General features: G+C 48.1%; 1 protein-coding gene and 1 long non-coding RNA gene across 8 annotated transcripts in view; one reads left to right on the forward strand and one right to left on the reverse strand.

Annotated features, from left to right (window-relative positions):
• The window catches only part of Fgfr1 (fibroblast growth factor receptor 1), a 57,481-nt gene that overhangs the window by 27,174 nt on the left and 9,590 nt on the right, over positions 1–20,717 (forward strand). For 2 of the 7 annotated variants that reach the window (XM_034521026.3, XM_076913934.1), the window contains exons 3-8: positions 10,620–10,886; positions 12,793–12,882; positions 13,132–13,304; positions 16,275–16,398; positions 17,674–17,864; positions 19,971–20,115. In XM_034521026.3, coding sequence (XP_034376917.1) covers positions 10,620–10,886; positions 12,793–12,882; positions 13,132–13,304; positions 16,275–16,398; positions 17,674–17,864; positions 19,971–20,115 — 990 coding nt within the window. The remainder of the gene's footprint in view (positions 1–10,619; positions 10,887–12,792; positions 12,883–13,131; positions 13,305–16,274; positions 16,399–17,673; positions 17,865–19,970; positions 20,116–20,717) is intronic. The other 5 variants (XM_034521027.3, XM_076913935.1, XM_076913937.1 and 2 more) reach the window with 3 other exon arrangements.
• LOC143434663 (uncharacterized) lies at positions 8,067–9,843 on the reverse strand. The gene is made up of 3 exons (XR_013104315.1): positions 9,758–9,843; positions 8,948–9,027; positions 8,067–8,302 (listed from the first exon to the last, which is right to left on the reverse strand). It is a non-coding gene; the product is annotated as an uncharacterized LOC143434663 (long non-coding RNA).

Consider the following 20,717-nt stretch of genomic DNA (forward strand, 5'->3'; position numbering starts at 1 on the left):
AGTTTCCCTGTTACCTCCTCAAGCCCAGCTCCCAGGGAGCTGATTTTTGGGGGGTCCTATGGTGGACGCAAGGACCCTAGCTGCAGCTTTGACCGTCACAGGCAACTCTGTATTAAATTACAGTGATGAGGTGGGACGCACAAAAGACTGAAATCTTTTTTTAATAAAAACAAAACAAAACTTCAGCCCCAAGCCCCTGGGCTCCTGAATGGCCATGGCTTCCTGTCAGGATTAGCTCGGCTGCCTGGGCATGTGTGTGCTGCCTTTCTCCTCAGGAAATACCTTTAGTAAGCCCCGGTGGAGTCCCCATGGCAACGAGAGTGGGGACCTGCTGACAGAGGCCATTCAGCCCTCGTTGTTCCCTGGCCTCTTTGTTGTGTGCTTTATTGCAGTCCCTGTGGCAAGCACTGTGGTTTGCACCATTTTGTCAGCTGAATGTGGAGTTTTACATTTTAATGGGCTGTTCTGGCAGCGGCCCATTTGCATGCAAAATGTTCCTCGGTGCTCCTCTCCCTTTTCTAAAAAAAAAAAAAAAAAAAAAAAAAAAAACCTGTCCAAACCCCAGGTCAGGGCCCTTAATGCTACTGATGGGGAGAAAGGAAGGCCCCGGTAATTGATTGGTGCTTCTGTTTTTTTTTCTTCCCACAACACACCTATGCTCCCCCAGTTTTGCAGCCTCCCTTGTATTGAGGACATCTCCACGTCCCCTTCTCTATGCCCGGTCTCTCTTAGAGTGATGGTTATCACCTGGGATTTTGCTTTGATTGCTTGCTCTGTCTTGGTCTTGCTAGACTAAAGTTAAGTTTTCGGTTCTATTTCAAAGTCAGAATAACGTAATAAAAACCTCTGCCGAGGGCCCTGGAGCCCCGCCGCGTTCTTCTTAGTTCCTTACAAGTTGCTTTCAGTGCCACCCCAAATTCCTCCCACATCCACAATTGCTCCCTCATTTATCTCTGGGAGCTTGTGCCAAGACTGTAAACACTCCCAGACCACCGTCTCCTGCTTGTTGCTGAGACAACTCCCTCTCCCTTCATTTTCTTTAACCCAAAAATCCCAACCATGGGGGGGGGGGGTGACTCTGAGATCACTTGAAGCACCCGTGTCTGGATTTAGTGAAGGGAGTCTTTTGGCACCTAAGATGACTTTACCATTCCTGACCTTTGAGAGATGAGACACTTGGCGTAGACTGTTCTAGCAGCCAGGCAAACCCAGCTAATGTACAGATGAAGTCCCTTTAGAGTCTGGAGTGACAGTGCATTTAAAAGTGGGATGAAGGCCACACATGGTGATACACATTCGAGATTTCAACTCAAAAGGCTGAGGCAGGAGGATCTTGACTTTGGACCCCCGCACCCTCCACTACCTTGCTACATGGGGGTGAGGGAGGGACTGTCCCTAAATGGAACAAACAAAAAAGGGGCTAGTTATCTAGGTTTGGTGGCACATACTTTTAATACTTTTAATACCAGCACTTGGGAGGCAGAGGCAGGTGGATCTCTGTTAGTTTGAAGCCAGCCTGGTTTCAGGCCAGCTACGGATCTATAGTGAGACCCTTTCTCAGACAAAACAAAAACAAAAACCAACAACCACTGCTGGGGCTGGAGATGTAGCTCAGTTGAGAGAACACTTGCCTAGCTTCTTCAAAGCCCTGGGTTCCATCCTCAGCACCACATGACTGTGGTGGGGTTGTAAACACCTGTGATGCCAATATCCCTCCTGAGTGTTCATTGCTAGCTTGGGAGTCCCTACCTCACTGGGGAAGAAGGAGGGGGCAAGGGATGTAGTCCTTCAATTGTAAACCTCAGAAGTAATTTGAAGTGATATATTTGTGTTGTTAGAAAAGGCATTTAAGTCTCGCAAAGTCTCTAAAGTGGCAAAAAGCTTCATATGAGGTATAATAATAATAATAATAATAATAATAATAATAATAATAAAAAAGCGGGGACCACTGAGGCAGGGAGAGGAGACAGCTAAAAGACACTGGATTTTGGTTTTTTTTTTTCTAGACAGGGGTTTTTCTGTGTAGCCCTGGCTGTCCTGGAACTCGCTCTGTAGACCAGACTGGGCCTCAGACTCACAGAAATCTGCCTGCTGAGTGCTGAGGCTAATGGTGTGGGCCACCAATACCCAGCAGCCTGGATTCTTGAGGAGGGAATAAGCTGGCGATCTCAGAGTGTGAGGGGACACCTCTGCGGTTGAGCCAGGACTTCTCTCAGGACCTCTGAGCTATGGATCTTGGCCAAGGAAGACTGTCCAGCCCCATTGACTAATGTGGATGGCGCCAGAGGTTATCAGCTGCGAACTGTGAATGAAGGGTGAGATGACAGCGCTCAGCTGACAGGACTGCTAAGGTCTGAGAGGGGAGGACAGCAGGGAGGACTGTGAGCCTCCCTGTGGTCAGGACATTGCTGTACCTGCAAGCCATCAGTGGGTCATCCCTAACCGGTTAGAATCCACTTGGGATGAGGAGCCCAGGACACAGCTGACCAGACACCTAGAGCCTTTTTGTTTTGTGACTTTGCAGGAAGTCTCACACCCCCCCGCTTCTTTTAAGTGGGAGGCAAAAACAAGCAGCTCCATCATAAGCAACCATGTTTTGTAAGTGTCACAGGCAGTGCCAAGGAGGGCTGTCATTATTAGTTAGGGTGTGCCATTGAGAAGGGTACACCCAATTCCCAAACCTGCTCAATTGGAGGGGTTTCTTCAAGTTAAAAACACTGGGGTTGTTTGTTGCTTTTTGCTTTGTTTGCTTGTATTGAGACAGGGTTTCACTCTGTAGCCCTGGCTGCCCTTGAACAGAGATTTGCCTCCTCTTCCTCCAGAGTGCTGGGGAATTCAAGTTGTTTGCCTCCACACATAGCAAGGTAAATGAATTCTTAAGGTATTGCTGCGATTAAGCTGTGAGATTTGGGCAGGTGTGTGTGTGTGTGTGTGTGTGTGTGTGTGTGTGTGTGTGTGTGTAGTAAGCCAATTTTAGAATCCCATGCAAGAAGATGAGAGACACTGGGCTCTATTAGAATGTGATTAAAGGGTTAAACCGATCTCTAAAAATCAATGGTTTTAAAAATATGGTAAAGCTAAGTTGTATATACACAGTAGCTCATTTCTCCCAGCACTCCAGAGGCAGGAGGCTTGTTCCTATGAGCGTCATAATAAATGGAAGACCAGCCCAAGCCATTGTGTCTCAAAGCCGGTGGGGGCAAAACAAAAAGTGAAGTAAACAAAAGGGGGAGATGTGCCCAGGCTTGTGTTCTGAAGAACCAGGGCGCTTGGGTTTGGATCCCAGTGCTATGTAGTGCTTACTACCCAGATGAATTGGCCTAATAAACCTTGTACCTCCATATGTCTCCATATCCCCTCTCTGAAATGAGGATACCGACAGTACACTATTTTACTTGCTGGGGATCTGATAAGGTAACACAAGAAGAGAGCCGAACATGGCACAAGCCCCACAGTCACAGGATAGAGAGAACGCGATGAACTCCATAAGGCTGCCACGCAGAGGAGACGGCAGCCTGGAGAAAAGCTCGGCCTGCTGTGTGTCAGTATCTGGTTTGCATGGCTGTGAATGGCAAGCTTCACACGGGTTCGTGCGTGTGTGCGCGTGCGTGGCAAAGTGCTGTGTAATTGTGATGTCTCTTGTCTTTGAAGTCACGCGAAAGAAAATGTTGGGGTTGGGCATGCACTGCCTTCAGTCTAAGTCGGCTTTATAGAACCAAGGCTGGGGAAGGACATGGTGTGTTTTAATGAATTTTTTTTAATTGCATTTATTTTTTTTTTTTTATTAATGGTGTGTGTGTGCACGTATGGGTGGGGTGGGGCATACGTATATGCCACGGTGCACCTGTGTCGCGGTCAGAGGATAGCTTGTAGGAATCAGTTCTCTCTACCATGTGAGTCGTGGAGGCAGAACTCACGTCAGGCTTTGTGGCAAGCTTTCTTGCCAAGTGAGCCATCCTGCCACCCCAGGAAGGGATATTGTAACATAAGATGCTGTTCCAGCTCTGCTTATTCACGTGTCTCGAGTGGGCTGCACGTATGGTCCCCGCAGACAGGTGTGCCCCCCCAGGATTTCTTTAATGGCTGTCTTCTATTGACCGCTGTACGAGGCGAAGCATAATGAGATTTATATGGATTTGGGCCTCAAGGCTCCGTTCTCCCACTGACACAGGGCTCATGTCAGAAACCAGATTTAGAGTCAGGAGATCTAGCTGATCAACATACTCACACCAGAATTACCTGCTAAATGACGGGATCACTTCCGGCCTGCTCTGCCATAAGCAAAATGCCACCCCTCTTAGCTTGTTGAGAAGTTACCATAATAGCCGAAGTATTTGGGGGTACAAACAGGAAAGAGGGGTAATAGAGTTTCACTCACATTTATCATGTTCTTCAACATAAAAGCACTATGAAAAAGATTTTCTTCCCTACCCGTTGCCTCTGATTTCTTGAAGATTACTGAAGTCTGGTTCCCCAGTTCTGTTCTAGAGGCTCTGATCGAGAAGCCTGATAGGATTGACACATTTTTCCTTCCCTCTAAAGCAGTGGTTACTTAGTAACTGAAATTTTGCTACTGTTATGAATTGTAACATAGCTGCAAGCTTCTAGGCAGGCAGATCTCTGAGTTTGAGGACAACCAGGGCTACACAAAGAAACCCTGTCTCAAAATAAACAAACAAATAGAATTGAAATGTAAATATCTGTGTTTCTGATAGTCTTAGGCAAACCCTGTGAAAGGATCTCACAACCCAAAAGAGGTGATGATGATCCACAAGTTGAGAACCACTGCTTTAAAGGGACCACTGGTCCAGTCTGTTTTCATGATCCATCTACCATCCATCATCGGTCTGAAACCTGTCTCAAGCAGGTCTCAGCAACCACGGATGCAACAGTCCCTCATAGCCTCCCTCTTTTCTTCCCCTCTTCCCTGAATGTTACCAGTGTACCACTTCTGTATCCCCGCCTTCCACTTCCCCGTTGCTGGGACACACATCAGACTGTTCCCTCCTGTGTTTTAGACAGTCGTCCATACAGGCTTTAGGATTCAGGGTTGCAACTTGAGCTTTCTGTAAGGTTGCTCACACAAGCCCTGTCTAACCTGCCCCACTCCTGGTGATAGTAATAGGAATGCCATTCGGTAGGTCCTGAAGCGGAGTGTATAGTTTTTGTTGTTTTCTGAAGCTTACTGTCTAATACTCTGCAGACAGTGTAAGCTGACTCACAATCAGACATTATCAGCCTCACACCAGGTCACTGAAGATCTAGATGCCACGTGTCTCTAGACAGCACCCTGGCTCATCTTTTGGGATGAGATGCATGAAGCAGAGGTTTGATTTGCCATTTCCTCATAGCATATATACACTAAGGACTATCTTTGTTTTTAATTAAGAGGATATATATATATATATCACATATGTAATTTTTGAAAACATTTATTATTTATTTTATATATATGAGTGCTCTATCTGCATGTACTCCTGTATGGCAGAAGAGGGCATGAGATCCCATTATAGATGGTTGTGAGCCACCATGTGGTTGCTGGGAACTGAACTCAGGACCTCTGGAAGAGCAGCCAGTGCTTAGCCCTCTCTCCAGCCCCCAAGATTTATTTATTTTTGGTTTTATGTGTATGGGTGTTCTGCCTGCATAGACGTCCATGCACCACATGTATACCTGGTGTCCAAAGATGCCAGAAGAGAGCATTGGATCCCCTGGAATTGGCACTAGAAGTGGTCGTGAGCTGCCATGTGGGTGCTGAGAACCAAACCAGGTCATCTGGAAGAGCAGCCAGTGCTCTTAAAATGTTCTTCAATCAGCTTGGAGGGACATACTTTTAATCTCAATACTTATGAAGCAGAGACAGGCAGATCTCCTGTAACGTTGAAGCCAGCTACATAGTGAGTTTCAGGCCACATAGGACTCTATAATGAGATCCTGTCTCAAAAAAAAAAAAAAAAAAAAAAAAAAAAAAAAAAAAGCTTTAGAAGACATTTAGGTTTGTTTATTGTGTATATCATAAGGACAGGGGAGCTCGTTCTCTTCCCCTACCACATGGCTTCTAAGGGTCAGGCTTGGCAGCAAGTACTCTGCCCCACCCCACCCCACCCCCATCTGGCTGTTTGGCTCTGTGCTTTATTTTCACAGGTTCCTATCCTATCCCATGCTGTCCCATGGTATTTTCTATCCAATCTTCTATCAAGGATTGGAATGTGGATTTCAGCATTGGCGGAGCAATCAAATGGCCTCCTCTTTCATCCTTCACAGCCAGTTTAATGAAAGTAGCAGTTAGCTGCTCTCTCATTGGCTGATAAGTCTGCCACATTGTAGCCCAGCCGATTGGTCTTGACAGAGAAAGTCCAGCTCAGAGGAGGCTATGAATGCCAAGTACCTCTTGTCAAAGGAAGATGTGAGTGAGGGCCACACACTTAATAGCCGTAGTGGGCTTGCTTGTGAGCAATTAGCCACCTTACCTAGTGACATAGTCATTGTCAGGGCCACTCTAACACCTGATTAAGAATCAACTTGTTACCTTTCCATACGTCCCACAACAAAGTAGCTTTTTTTTATAGCTGCTTTGTAAATGGAGAACCTGTACATTTAAGGCCTCTGCCATCAATGGAAAAAGCCACTAATACTTTACTTGACTGATTTATGAGTCCTAAAGACCCATCTCTGTGTTCCTGCTGTTAATTAAGAGTCAGTTCTGGTCTGGATTGCTTTCTAGTTCTTAGGAGAGGCAAGGTTATGGGTACTTGTCATCACTGAGGGACAGTACTCCCTGATGTCCTCCACTCACTGGGATGTGATAGGTCATACACCCAAACACTGTTCGTTCAGCCATTAAAAAGAAAGAAGCATGGAGAACAACCCTGACAGCGAAGGACCCCGCCTACATGACACAGTCACAAAGTACCATACAGATCCCATTGACAGAAATACACAGAACAGCGGTGGCTAGTATGTGGTATGTGTGCTGGGCGTAGTGGCGGGCACCTATAATCTGAAGACCTGGGAAGCAGAGCAGGCAGGTCTCTGTGAGTTCAAGGCCCAGGCTTATCTACAATAAATTCCAGGACAGCCATGGCTATAGAGAAACCCTGTGTGTGTGTCTACATACATCTATTTATTTGTTTACTAAAAGGATGTATGGGAGACGAGGACTCAGTTCTGTGGGTATGGATTTTTTTTTTTTGTGAGGCAGGGAGGTAAAATAGTCAAATAAGATTTTTGGAATGGTTTTCTAACTCGGAATATATAACTACTCTTCCATATCTATGGGTTCTATGTTTGTTGATTCAGTCAACCATGAATGGAGAACCTTTGGGGTAAAATTTTCTGCCTGTATTGAATATGTTTGAAAAATTAAACACTGTAGACCAAAGGCTGCTGGGATTTTCTGGCGGTAGACTTTGACAGATCTGAGGCAGGAATCCTCGGGAGGTTATGACTGGTGTCATCAGAAGTCCGATTTCTGTGCAGGGGAATGGTGCAGTTGTGCCGGGGCATAGCCAGGTTTGGCTAGAAGGCAGGAACAAGGTTGGGTTGGCAGGAGCCCTGGAGGCCAAGAGGGATTTGGGCCAGGCGATGGTTGCACATGCCTTTAATCCCAGCAGGTCAATCTGTCTTCAGAGTGAGTTTCCTGGACATCCAGGTGTACGAAGAGAAATCCTGTCTCAAAAAACCAAAGGGGGAAAATGGAAGAGGGACTTGGGTCTTACTTTATATCTAGGGTAAGATTTTGATGACAACAATGACTATGTAAACCAGAGTGTGGGGCTGGGAGGAGTGTTGTCCCAGGATGGATGGAGGAGGGGGAGAAGGCGGGGTGGGGGTGGGTGGGTGGGGGTGGGGAGGGCAATCTGGGAACAAAGATGCTGGTCCCCCCCCCCCCCCCCCAGGCTTTCACTAGAAGTTATAGCCATGGGAAAGGGCAGACTGATGGCTCCTTCCCTTGAGAGCAGTGCTGGTCGGTTCTCTTTGCTGAGTTCTTTCTCTGGGACCTGTGTGAGTAGGCTGTGTGATGCCTGACTCTGAGAATTTGACTTTGCTGTTGTTGACCAGTGGCTGGCTCGGGTCACAAGCAGCAGAATATTTAATCAGTGAGATCACTTGAGGGAAATGAAATCGGATCGATAGGCGGAAGGAGCGCTCGCTCACTGCTCACTCGCTGTTTTCCTTCAGGGTCGAGGTCCAAGCTGTATCTCTTCTTTTGGCAAAAACCATAAACCATTAAAAATGGAAAGAATGGCCCACAGGAGCTATTTTTAATCAGCTGTGTATTCTGTTCTCCTCTGGTACTCTCCTTGACCAGAACACAAAAATAAACATGTATTAGCTTACTGGTATCCAGACACTACTTGAGATGGCACTGCATTTAGGAGAGAGACTCTGCAGGTTGATAAACAGCAGTCTGAGCTCCATGGAAGAAAAGCCATGTTCAACCCTCATGTACCTGAGGCTTCTGGTGCAAACCAATGGACCACTTCAGAAAGAGACTCAGTAAAATGAGAACTTTGGTGCTGGAGTGGGTAGCTCAGTGCCTGAGAGGATTGGAGTACAGAGGGCCCCAGTTTGGCTCCCACTGTCCACTGCATGTGGCTCACAACTACTGTTCCTTACTCCAGCTTTAGGTGATGTGACACCTCTGGCCTCCATAGAGACCCACACCCCCACACGCCCACGGACAGACACAAACACAAAGTTAAAAATAAAACAAATCTGAAAGAGAGAGGGGAGGAGCAGTAAGGCACTCAGTGGCACAGCCTTTGCCCAGCACCAGCTGCCACCCAAAGCACTGTCATCCCAAGCACAGCAAAAGGGATAGGGGAGGGGGTCAGATGCGGTGGATCCAGCCTGTGCTACACAGTGAGTTCAAGGCCCTCTGGGCTATGTAAGACTTTGTCTCAGAAAGCAAAAGTCCACATATAAGTAAAGGTTAGTTATATACCTTGAACCCCAGCACACAGGGTGAAGAAGCTGATGGACCTCTGTGAGTTCCTGGGCTAGCCAGGGCTACAAAGTGAGACCCTGAAAAAAAGAAGGCCAGATGGTGGTTAGAACTGAGGTCCCTGCCAGTTTGAACACTGGTAAACTCCTAAAGAGAGGCAAAGGACAGGGTCAAAGGTGAAAACAGTTCTGAGGGAGCTTGAAACGCAGGTACCTGTGACTTGAGCCTAGGCAGGTGGCAGGCACCTAGAGCATTCAGAGGAGGAGGCCAGGCTAGCCTTTTTTTTTTTTTTTTTTTTTTTTTAATTGAATGTCCAAAAAGAACAGAAACTTCTTTGCTTCCTCCTTAGCAAAGGGATTTCTTTATTTGGCCAATATGGCTGATTACTGGTAGTGCCAAGAATATGGGCCTTCCTGATGATATGTGAATGGGGTGGCCCATCCGCAGGAGGGGTGGATGCTCTCCATAGCTCGGATCCTGGGGCTAGATCCTGTACAGAAGGGGATGCCTGGGGTGTGTGCACCTTAGCTACTTTTCTGTTGCTGTAAAGAGACACCAGGACCAAGGCCAAAGTAAAGAAAGCACTTAATCTTGGGGCTTGCTTAACAGTTTCAGAGGGTGAGCCCATGACTGTCTTAGCGGCAAGCATGGCGGCAGGCAGGCAGACATGGCACTGGGACATCAGCTGAGAGCTTACATGTTGTAAGAGTTACAGTTGAAGGGAAGGAAGGAGAAAAGAGAGACAGACAGACAGACAGACAAAGAGATGGACGGACTGACTGGATCTGGCACAGTCTCCTGAAACCTTACCCACAGTGATAAATCGTCTCCAACAAAGACACCTCCTCTTACTTCTTCCCAGAACAGTTCTGCCAACCCAGGATCAAACGTTCAGATATATGAACGTATGGGAGCCGTTCTCAGTCACACGACCACCATGTGACACCGTGTCTCAGAAGAAAAAAATGGGGTGCAGGAGAGGGTGAGCCCAGGCAGGCGATGAGAAGGGGTTTACGTGTGCCATGACTGTTGCCAGAGCAAATGTGCCATGGCGGCAGCTGCAGGCCTTGGGCCCAACACCTGTTAGCTGGAGGCTCCCCTGAGCTGACCTCTTCCTTGGCTGTCCCTCCCAGCATCTGTGTTGCTGGAGGGCCAGGCCCCCACCCACGCTGAGTCATGTGTACCAAGAGCCCTGGTTGACCAAACGCCTGCTCTCATCTTGGGCGTTGGGGCTGCTGGGCTTGTGAAGGCTTGGGTTGATCACTAGGGAAAGGAAAGAGGATGACAGGACTAAGGACTGGGGTGTGCTGGTGGGAAGTGGCAAAGAACTGAGCAGCATATGGGGAAGGGGAGGGACATTGTGGATCCGGAATGACCTTTTCCCCTTAGAATGGAGGAATTTGAAACACTGCTTAACGCTGCTGCGGCTGCTTCCTTACTTTGCCTCTTTCTTCTTTAACTTATGGAGAAGTGGGGTGGAGGAGAAGAGCTGGGCTTGAGCTGGTTGCCCACCATTTCCGACTGGTACATATTCCAGTCCCCAGCTCTGTTGCGTCAACTGAGGCCTGGACAGTGCAGTGGCCTACGGCTCACTCTATGGCTCACCTAACTCCTTTTCTCCTCCTCCTTTCTCCACTTGGCTCTTCTTCCTGGCCCCTGTGGGTGGCTGCAGCTCAGCCCTGGGGAGTCCCTGTGGAAGTGGAGTCTCTCCTGGTCCACCCTGGCGACCTGCTACAGCTTCGCTGTCGGCTTCGCGATGATGTGCAGAGCATCAACTGGCTGCGGGATGGGGTGCAGCTGGTGGAGAGCAACCGTACCCGCATCACAGGGGAGGAGGTGGAGGTGCGGGATTCCATCCCCGCTGACTCTGGCCTCTACGCTTGTGTGACCAGCAGCCCCTCTGGCAGCGATACCACCTACTTCTCCGTCAATGTCTCAGGTTGGTAAGCAGTACCCTCCGCCCTATCCACTTCTCCAACTTTACTAGTTTTAAAGGGAGGCGGACTTCCCCTCCGTGATCCGCCCCATCTCTGCTTCAGAACCGCTGCCCACTAACATTGCTCCCTGCCCGCTGCGTGGCTTAGCTCTCGGGAGGCTGGCCGGGTAGGGCGGATGCCAAGTTAAGACCTACCTCACAGGTGATTATTAATGTTTCTGGGGTGTTAAGACCCTGTCATTTCCCCAGCACAGCGTGTCCAGCTCATGCTAAGTGGGGCTCAGCCAGCTTCATCTTGTCAAGGCCTAGGCTTAGTGATTGGAACCTGAGAGCATCTGGTCAGGTTCCTGCTGTGGTAGGAAGGACTTGGGTACATTGTTCAGGCTTTGTGGGGGGAAAATCCTGTTGTCTAGCAGCCAGGCGAGTGAGCCTAGCACTTTTATTTTATTGCTAGGAATATGCTTCCTGTAGAATGTGACTTTCACAAAACCAGGATCTGAGGAAGAAAAGCTGGAACTTTCCTTATGCCAACATAGGGGCTTGGTACCTTATCCCAGGTACAATTTAGATCTTGTCCCCAGTTAAGGGACATGTTTCCCTAGTCCCCAAGAGTGGCAGCAGGGACTAGAGAGACCTCTGGTGGATTTTTTGTTTTTTGTTTAAAATGGGGTGCATCCTATTTCCAGAGTGAAGGATCTCTCTACATAACCATGGCTGTCCTGCAACTCACTATGTAGACCAGGCTGGTCTCAGAGTCACAGAGATCAGCCTACTTCTCCCTTTCAAGTGCTGGGACACTTAGCCTGTTTTTACATGAGGTGCATCCCGTTTGGGGTGTGAAGGTTGGTTGCTATATCCAGGCATATTAGTGTGTGCCTTTAACTCCAGCACTCCAGAGGACCTCTGTTTTGAGTTTGAAGCCAGCCTTGTCTGCATCTCTACATCATGAGACACCCTGTCTTAAAACAACTACAAAAAAGGCAGCTTTGGCGCAGGAGAGATTGCCCAGCTGTTAGGAGAACCTGATACTCCCTGCAGAAGACCTGGATTTGGTTCCCAGCATTCAAAGTTTGTTTATAGTTGCCTGAGACTTGAGTTCCTGGAGATCCAACACCCTGTTCTGGCTCACCTCCTTGGGCTCCTCCATGCACATGGTACATGCTCATACAGGCTCATATACATGCATATAAATTTAAAAAAAAAAAAAAAAAAGATCTCTTTGGGGGAAAGAAAGAGAGAGAAAGGAAAGCAGGCAGCTCCCAGCTCTCAGAAGATTCATACTAGAAGACTGATTGCAGACTGTTCAACCCGTGGCTTTAGAAGTTAGCCACAAGGTCCTGGAGTCTAGATCTGCCTAGCTTTCTCAATGGTTGATGTCCAAAGAATACCGATTCCTCAGCTGCTGTTCTGGGTACCCTGGTGGTGTTGTTAGCTGCGAGGCCTTGGTGTATAGGCTGGAATTAAATAAATTTGGAAAAAAAAAGAAGTTGGCCCTGCAAGAGCCATCTGGACTTTTAGGGAGAAGGCAGTGCACTGAGGGCAAGATGAGTACTGGAGCACGCAGTTCATTTAAGAAAAAACTGTCATGCCGGGCGGTGGTGGCGCACGCCTTTAATCCCAGCACTTGGGAGGCAGAGGCAGGTGGATTTCTGAGTTCGAGGCCAGCCTGGTCTACAGAGTGAGTCCAGGACAGCCAGGGCTACACAGAGAAACACTGTCTCGAAAACCCCCCCCCCAAAAAAAAAAAAAAAAAAAAACCTGTCACTGAGGCAAAATTTGGGAAAATTGGGGGTCCTTACAGGATGGATGTTGTGCTGTCCATAACCACACTGAGACAGGGTAACTGCTGTCTGGATGGCAGTCTAGAAATGCTTAGACGTACTTCTGTTCCCTTTGCTTCTTCTCACAGATGCACTTCCATCCTCAGAGGATGATGACGATGATGATGACTCCTCCTCAGAGGAGAAAGAGACAGACAACACCAAACCAAACCGTAGGCGTGAGACACTGTTTTTTATCTTACTGCCTTTGAGACCCGGGAGTTGGGACTTAGAGGAAAGCCTGTCTAGAGTGGGAGGAGAGAGACTCAGAGGGCCTGTGAGCCACACGGTGCCTGGTTGCTGCCCTACTAGATGACCTGGGGTACTGAGCAGGTAGATGGGGTGCATGTGACCCTCCCTGGGCCCTGGCTTCTGAGCCTGACCACTCCTGCTGCCCTCATCTGTCTTCTTTGGCTTTTGCTGGACAGCTGTAGCTCCGTACTGGACATCCCCAGAAAAAATGGAGAAGAAACTGCACGCAGTGCCAGCCGCAAAGACTGTGAAGTTCAAGTGCCCGTCCAGTGGGACACCCAATCCGACTTTGCGCTGGTTGAAAAATGGCAAAGAATTTAAACCTGACCACCGGATTGGAGGCTATAAGGTAAGTAAGTGGGTGTACATACCAGAGAAAAGTTAGAGTAAGGCGTTGGGGCTGGGATTGCACATCTGTATTATGTCTGCGTTGATTACTTTGGTTTTGTTTTGGTTACCTTTTTTTTGTTGTTGTTTTTAAATTTTTTAGTTTATTTTTAATTGTTTTATATGTATGTGTGTGTATGTATGTGTGTGTGTGTGTATGTATGTGTGTGTGTGTGTATGTATGTGTGTGTGTGTGTGTATGTATGTGTGTGTGTGTATGTATGTGTGTGTGTATGTATGTATGTGTGTGTGTGTGTATGTGTGTGTATGTATGTGTGTGTGTGTGTATGTATGTGTGTGTGTGTGTGTGTGTGTGTATGTATGTATGTGTGTGTGTATGTATGTGTGTGTGTGTGTGTATGTATGTGTGTGTGTGTGTGTATGTATGTGTGTGTGTGTATGTATGTGTGTGTGTGTATGTATGTGTGTGTGTATGTATGTGTGTGTGTGTGTGTGTATGTATGTGTGTGTGTGTGTATGTATGTGTGTGTGTGTGTGTATGTATGTGTGTGTGTGTGTATGTATGTGTGTGTGTGTGTGTGTGTATGTATGTGTGTGTGTGTGTATGTATGTGTGTGTGTATGTATGTGTGTGTGTGTGTGTGTATGTATGTGTGTGTGTGTGTATGTATGTGTGTGTGTGTGTGTATGTATGTGTGTGTGTGTGTATGTATGTGTGTGTGTGTGTATGTGTGTGTGTGTGTGTGTGTGTGTGTGTATGTATGTATGTGTGTGTGTGTGTGTGTGTGTGTGTGTGTATGTATGTGTGTGTGTGTGTGTGTATGTATGTGTGTGTGTGTGTATGTATGTGTGTGTGTGTGTATGTGTGTGTGTGTGTGTGTGTGTGTGTGTATGTATGTATGTGTGTGTGTGTGTGTGTATGTGTGTGTGTGTGTGTGTGCCACATGTGTGCCTAGTGCCAGCAGAGGTCTGAAGAGGGTGTCAGATTCCTATGAATCACAGTGTTTTGATTTTCTACTACTTTAAAGTTTTTTATTTGTGGGAGGAGATGCATATGGAGATCAGAGGAAAACCGGAAGAACTCGGTTTTCCTTCACCTAGGTGGGTCCTGAAGCTCACTCACTGGTCATCAGGCTCGGTCACAAGTCCCTTTCTTTACCAACTAAGTCATCTTACCAGCCACCAGCCCTTCCTTTCCTCCTTTCTTCCCTCCCTCCCTCTTCTCTCTTTTCTCTTTGGTTTTTGAGACAGGGTCTCTCTGTACTTAGCTCTAGCTGGCCTGGAACTTACTATGCAGACCAGGCTGCCCTCAAACTCATAGAGATCCATCTGCCTCTGATCCCAAGTACTGGGATGAAAGAGGGCACCTGGCCCTCTTGAGCACTTTTAAAGGACCCGTCTCAGGACAGATTATTGAAAGTGGAATTATCAGATCTGACAGGGTAGATATGCTTTAAGCTGTCAATACCCATAATCCATTTCCCTCTTTCTTTCCATGCCATTTCCTAGTCCTTGTGCTCCTCCATTGTGCATATGAAGCTTGCACCATTGAGTTTCATCTTCAGCTCCTGACTCCTAAAGGGGAAAACCAGTCACCTTCCATAACTGAATATCTGAATGACAGACTCCCTAGACATTTGCCAAGTATAACGTGTGAACATGTTTGTGTTGCTTTTTGATACTGCTAGGCATTTCCTATGCTGATAAGCTGCTTCCTCTCCCTCCAGGGTCAAGTCCTTTGTGTTTGTAGGAGAAACATTTTGATGAGAATCTCTTCCTCAGAGATCTGATGATTCCCTAAGGTCCCCAAATATGTCTCATCTCCCCTAGAGTCTCTTTTCTCATACCGTTTTGACTCTTGTGTGTTGTGTGTGTGTGGGTGAGTGTGTGTTCCTTCTCTCTATGCTCCAGACTGGCCTGAACTCCCAGTTCTTCTGTCTTAGCCTTCCAAGTGCTGAGATCACAAGGCTGTGCCACCATGCATGGCTTCTATTTGCTCCTATAAGAAAAGTAGGAGGGGCTAGCTAGAAAGACAGCTTAGTGGTTAAACATATACTACTCTGTTCCAGAGGACCAGAGTCTGGTTTCTAACACTCACATCGGGCAACTCATAACCACCTATAACTTTAGCTTCAGGGCTTTTGTGAACACCTACACTCGCATGTGCACATAACACACACACACATACACACACACACTAGATTTTTTTCTTTATTATTTATTTGGTCCTCTTCTCCCCCCACCCCACCCCCACCCCAGCCAGGGTTTTTATGTGTAGCTCTGGTTAACCTCTATAGATCAGGCTGGCCCAGAACTTTCTCCACCTCTTGATTGAGTACTGGGATTAAAAGTGTCCGCCACTACTGCTTAGTTCTTTTTGTTTGCAAGTTAAGATTTTGTAACCACATAGGAAGGCGAATGTCAAAGGGCAGCTGTGGTAAGCAGCCTGCCACAGTTCCTCGGTGAAAAGCAGGGGGGCACAGTGGATGATAGATCTGACCAGACTCAACTAGAAGAAGAGATAGGGTCTCTGTGTTATTTATTACATATTCATTTATTTTGTGTGCACATGTGCAAGCAATGGTGTGTACTTGGAGGGCAGAGGACAACTCGCAGAAATTGCTTGTTTCCTTCCACTCAGTGTGGCAAGTGCCTTTATCCACGGAGCCAACCCTGAGGGGATAACTTGTGAAACTTGTCACATCAGGCATAGGAATGAAGTTGACAGACATGGAGAAGATTCCCAATGAGCTTAGGAGAATTTGCCAAAGGCGTGTTTGTCCAGATCGCCGCTGCTCCTGAGTGCTGCCATGAAGCTGGTCTTCATACCTTGCTAGTTTTGGTTTGCAGGAAGGGTTCTGAGTGTGAATAGGTCAGAAACCAGTCTTTCTGTGCTTTGTGTGGCTAACAGTGCAGAACTGGGCATGTGCGCTGCTCTCGTCCCTCAGCAAAGCCCTTGTCTGTGCCCGTAGGTTCGTTATGCCACCTGGAGCATCATAATGGACTCTGTGGTGCCTTCTGACAAGGGCAACTACACCTGCATCGTGGAGAATGAGTATGGGAGCATTAACCACACCTACCAGCTTGACGTCGTGGGTAAGAAGGCGGGGCCGAGTGGGCAAGAGTTAGTCAGAGGCAGGGCGTGGTAGGAAAAGGCAGCGTAGGAGTCTGAGGTCCTAGGATGGGATCTGGACATTTGGTGCTAAACTTTCCGCTCTGAGCTTTGCTTTTTCCTCCTTCCCTCCCTCCCTCCCTCCCTCCCTTTCTCCCTCCCTCCCTCCCTCCCTCCCTCCCTCCTTCCCTCCCTCCCTCCCTTTCTCCCTTCCTTCCTCCCTTCCTCTCTTCATTTCTTCTTTCTTTTCAATTTGAGATATGATCTCAGACTTTAGCCCAGACAGCTGTGGAACTCACTGTATAACTCAGCCTGACTTTGAACTCATGGCCATCCTCCTGCTCCAACCTCTCAGGTGCTAAGATTATATATAGGCTTGGGCCTGTCTTAAGTCTCATCTTTCTTTTTCTTTATCTTTCTTTCTATCACTGGTCTGCCTTAAGCCTCACTTTTCTCCCTTCCTTTCATTTATTTATTTTTGAGACAAAGTATCTCTATGTATCCCAGGCTACCTGGAATTTACTAGGCTTCCCTAGAACTCACTGAAGATCTACCTGAGTGCTGGAATTTAAGGCATGCACAACTATTCTGGCTCCTTTAAACAGCTCCTGTTACACTCCATGTCTAGGAAGTCACAGCTTGATGCAGCAATGAGAAATAGAGTAGCTGTTGCTTAAAGAACACCACTAACATGCCAGGGTCTTTAAGTCCTTGCCCTGAACTTTGTCCTTTGTGTCTTTGCAGTACAGGCACCATTAGAGTGGCTATATAAACCAAGTGCACATACTGGGGTGCAGAGGCCAGGTGCCTTGAAATGCAGAATCCTTGTTATGTTCACTTGGTAGTATTCTGGAAAACAGGAAGAATAGTGTATTGTATCTCAGGGCTGTGATTGAAAAGGTTCTGGGTCTTCTGCTCCAAAGATGCTATGGTCCAAAGCCTCACAACAAACATCTGCCTTGGCACTGATGTAGCCCAGGGAGAAGATTCTAATCTGGGGGGTCTGGGAAGGGCCTAAGATGCTGGAATCTGGGTGAGGGGTGGGGTGGTGGGGGGTCATCTCTATTTAGACAAGAAACTTGGTTGTATCTGAAAATGTGGATGCAGGACTGGAGGAAATGGTATCCCTCCTCTCAAATCAGGTTTGAGGGGTTGGAGTTTAACAGAAGCAGAAGGTAGGATACTGGGGAGGTCTGCATCCCAATTATGACCAGGCCAGTGAAGAGTCTAACATGCCTGTCCTCCCGGTGCCTCCACAGAACGATCCCCTCACCGGCCCATCCTGCAGGCAGGGCTGCCTGCCAACAAGACAGTGGCCCTGGGCAGCAACGTGGAGTTCATGTGTAAGGTGTACAGTGATCCACAGCCTCACATCCAGTGGCTGAAGCACATCGAGGTGAACGGGAGTAAGATCGGTCCAGACAACTTGCCGTATGTCCAGGTCCTGAAGGTAATCTTAACCTCATTCTTGGCCAGTTTGCTGGGAAGGTGACCAGGTGTGCCTGGGATTTGGGCTCAGCCTTACCCATAAGGCACATACTCTATCCTAGTAGGGATCTGGCCACAGGCTGGTGACAGCAGAAAAGGGGGGTGATCTGGGAACAGAGGGTGGGGTGGGTGACACTGGTGGTTGGTTCCCAAAGAGCTCTGAGAGTGGCCCCGGATCTTGGGTCAGTTACTCAAGGAAGACATTGACAGACGCTCTTGCTTGCTTGTGGCCCCGGGGACACAGCCTTCCAACCACAAATGTGGTTGTCTTCCTGCTTGTTTTTCCTAAGTTACAATCTTTTGGCGAACAAGGTCAGCGATAAGGGCGTTGCTTGCACAGTTGGAGAAGCAAATGCCACCTATAAATTCTAAATCGCCTGGGGAGTAATGACTTTTTTCTTCCCTCTTCCTCTCGCTCCCAGACTCTCATTGTCCGAGTGCTCCATTAATCCAGGGAGCTCTGGCAAAGTCTCCAGTGAATCTTGCAGCAGGAGTAACCAGAAGTTAGACCTCATCCTCCCCTGTCTTGGCTGTCCTAGAGATTTACTGACTGTCCCTTTCTCTCTGCCACTGAAGCTGAAAACATTCTGGAAGAAAGGGGCCCAGCTCTAACTTTGGGCCTTTTGGAGCTTGTTCTCCAATTACAAGCTCCACCCTGGTCTTGGAGGAAGGAGTTTAACATAGACTGAAAATTTGCTTTGGGACAGTGACCCCTCCTCTGACCCCCTGCCCTTTCCTCCTCCTCTTTCCTCTCCCCATTTCCCTTTTTCTTCTCCCCTGTCCCTTCCCTCCTGTTTTCTCTTTTAGCTTTCCTTCTCTATCCACTTTTACTAGCCGTTTCATTTTGTCCCACTCAGAAGAGAAGACTGTAGGTCTCAGTGTCTCCCTTGCCTTGGCTCCTCGGGCTGGAAGTCACCCAGGAGCGCAGTGCAGCCACATCTCCATGTTTGCCCAACTGACTGGTGTGTCGTTGGTTTGTTCCAGCATTCGGGGATTAATAGCTCGGATGCGGAGGTGCTGACCCTGTTCAATGTGACAGAGGCCCAGAGCGGGGAGTATGTGTGTAAGGTTTCCAATTATATTGGTGAAGCTAACCAGTCTGCGTGGCTCACTGTCACCAGACCTGTGGCAAAAGGTAATGGGGGGGAATGGATGGGACCCTATACTGGGTACTTGATTTAGGCTCCACGCTGCTGGGGCAGGTTGGGAAGCCAGTACCAATTCTACCTTTCTCCTACTGTGTTCCTAATGCCCAGAGCCATGGAAAAATCCCTGGCTTGGGAGGCTGGTTTGGTTTGGTACTGTGTTGGTTATCTGTGGTTCCCTTTGTGCCTTATGTATATGTTCTCTCTCTCTCTCTCTCTCTCTCTCTCTCTCTCTCTCTCTCTTTCTCTCTCTCTCTCTCTCCTCCTCCTCATCCTCCTCCTCCTCCTTCTCCTCCACTTCTCTGTGTGTGTGTGTGTGTGTGTGTGTGTGTGTGTGTGTGTGTGTGTGTGTATGTGTCTGTGTGTCTGTGTTTAAGTACTTGTGCCTGTCTGTGGACTTATGAGACGTTAGGAATGATGCTTCGGACTGAAGTTTTCAATAGTGAATAAGAGAAGGGACCAGATATTCTCTTTCAGACCAGTATCTGCAGGTCGTGTGTGTGTGTGTGTGTGTGTGTGTGTGTGTTGGGGAGGGTTAGGGGACTGCCTTTTTTTCCTCTGCCATCTGTACCCACGAACTCTCTTTACCTAAAACCAAACAGCCCCCTACCTGCCAGGCCTCATTTCTCCATGCTGCCCACCGCCCGCATGCTTGGCTGGGCCAGTGGCTGCCAGCGTCTGGTGAAGGGTCATAACCAAGCGTCGTCTCCTCAGGTCTGCCGGAGAAGCCTCCCTCAGAGCCTCACTGTTTTCCTCTAACAGGTCTCGCTGGCTGGTGGTTTTTTTTTGCCTTGTTGCAAAGGAGATGCTGGGGAGTGTTTCTTCCTCTGGTTTTGGTCCCTTTTTCTGTCCCCTCCATTTCTCCACCTCTCTGAGGTCTCATGTCCTGTGCTTGTCCATTTTGCTTCCGTCGTCTCTTCTAGACTGCTGGCGTTAATACCACCGACAAGGAAATGGAGGTGCTTCATCTACGGAATGTCTCCTTTGAGGATGCGGGGGAGTATACGTGCTTGGCGGGTAACTCTATCGGACTCTCCCATCACTCTGCATGGTTGACCGTTCTGGAAGGTATACACTGCACTGATCCTTTCCGGGTCCTGCCTTTGCCATGGGAGCAGCGCATCAATTACAGGGCTGGGGAGAGGCAGAAGGGGATGCCTCCCGTCTGCTGTGTGCCCTTTTCTGCTCTGGCTTTGAGGCACAAGCAGGGGGAGTTCCTGGATTTTCAGGAAGTGACGTGGCAGCCTCCCCTTGTACATGTATATCTGGTTCTCTCCCTGGTCAATGTAATGCATGTGTGAGCTCTGGGTTTACTTTGCTGCGGGCCTTTCCAGTACAGGCTCCCTCCATCCTTGGGTATAGCATCTTCCCTCATCCATTTGGTACAGAGGGTTTGAATGACGGGATCTTCTTTAGCCAGTCCCAAGAAAAGCCATGAACCTCTTCACAAATACAGGTTCTTGGCCAATATGAGCTTCCAGCTCCCCTGGAGTATTGCTTCATTCCACTCTGCACTTTGATTGAAATACCCAGATAGCCAACTTAGCTGTCTAAGAAAGGCCTGTCTTAACCATTCAGGAGGCCTGGTGGTACCCATTTGACCTCTCTGGGCATCCCTCCTAGCCTGCCCTCCCAAGTGGGGAGATCTGTGTCAGTGTGCTACCCAGGAA

This window comes from Arvicanthis niloticus, chromosome 16 (genome assembly GCF_011762505.2).
Source record: "Arvicanthis niloticus isolate mArvNil1 chromosome 16, mArvNil1.pat.X, whole genome shotgun sequence".
Lineage (NCBI taxonomy): Eukaryota > Metazoa > Chordata > Mammalia > Rodentia > Muridae > Arvicanthis > Arvicanthis niloticus.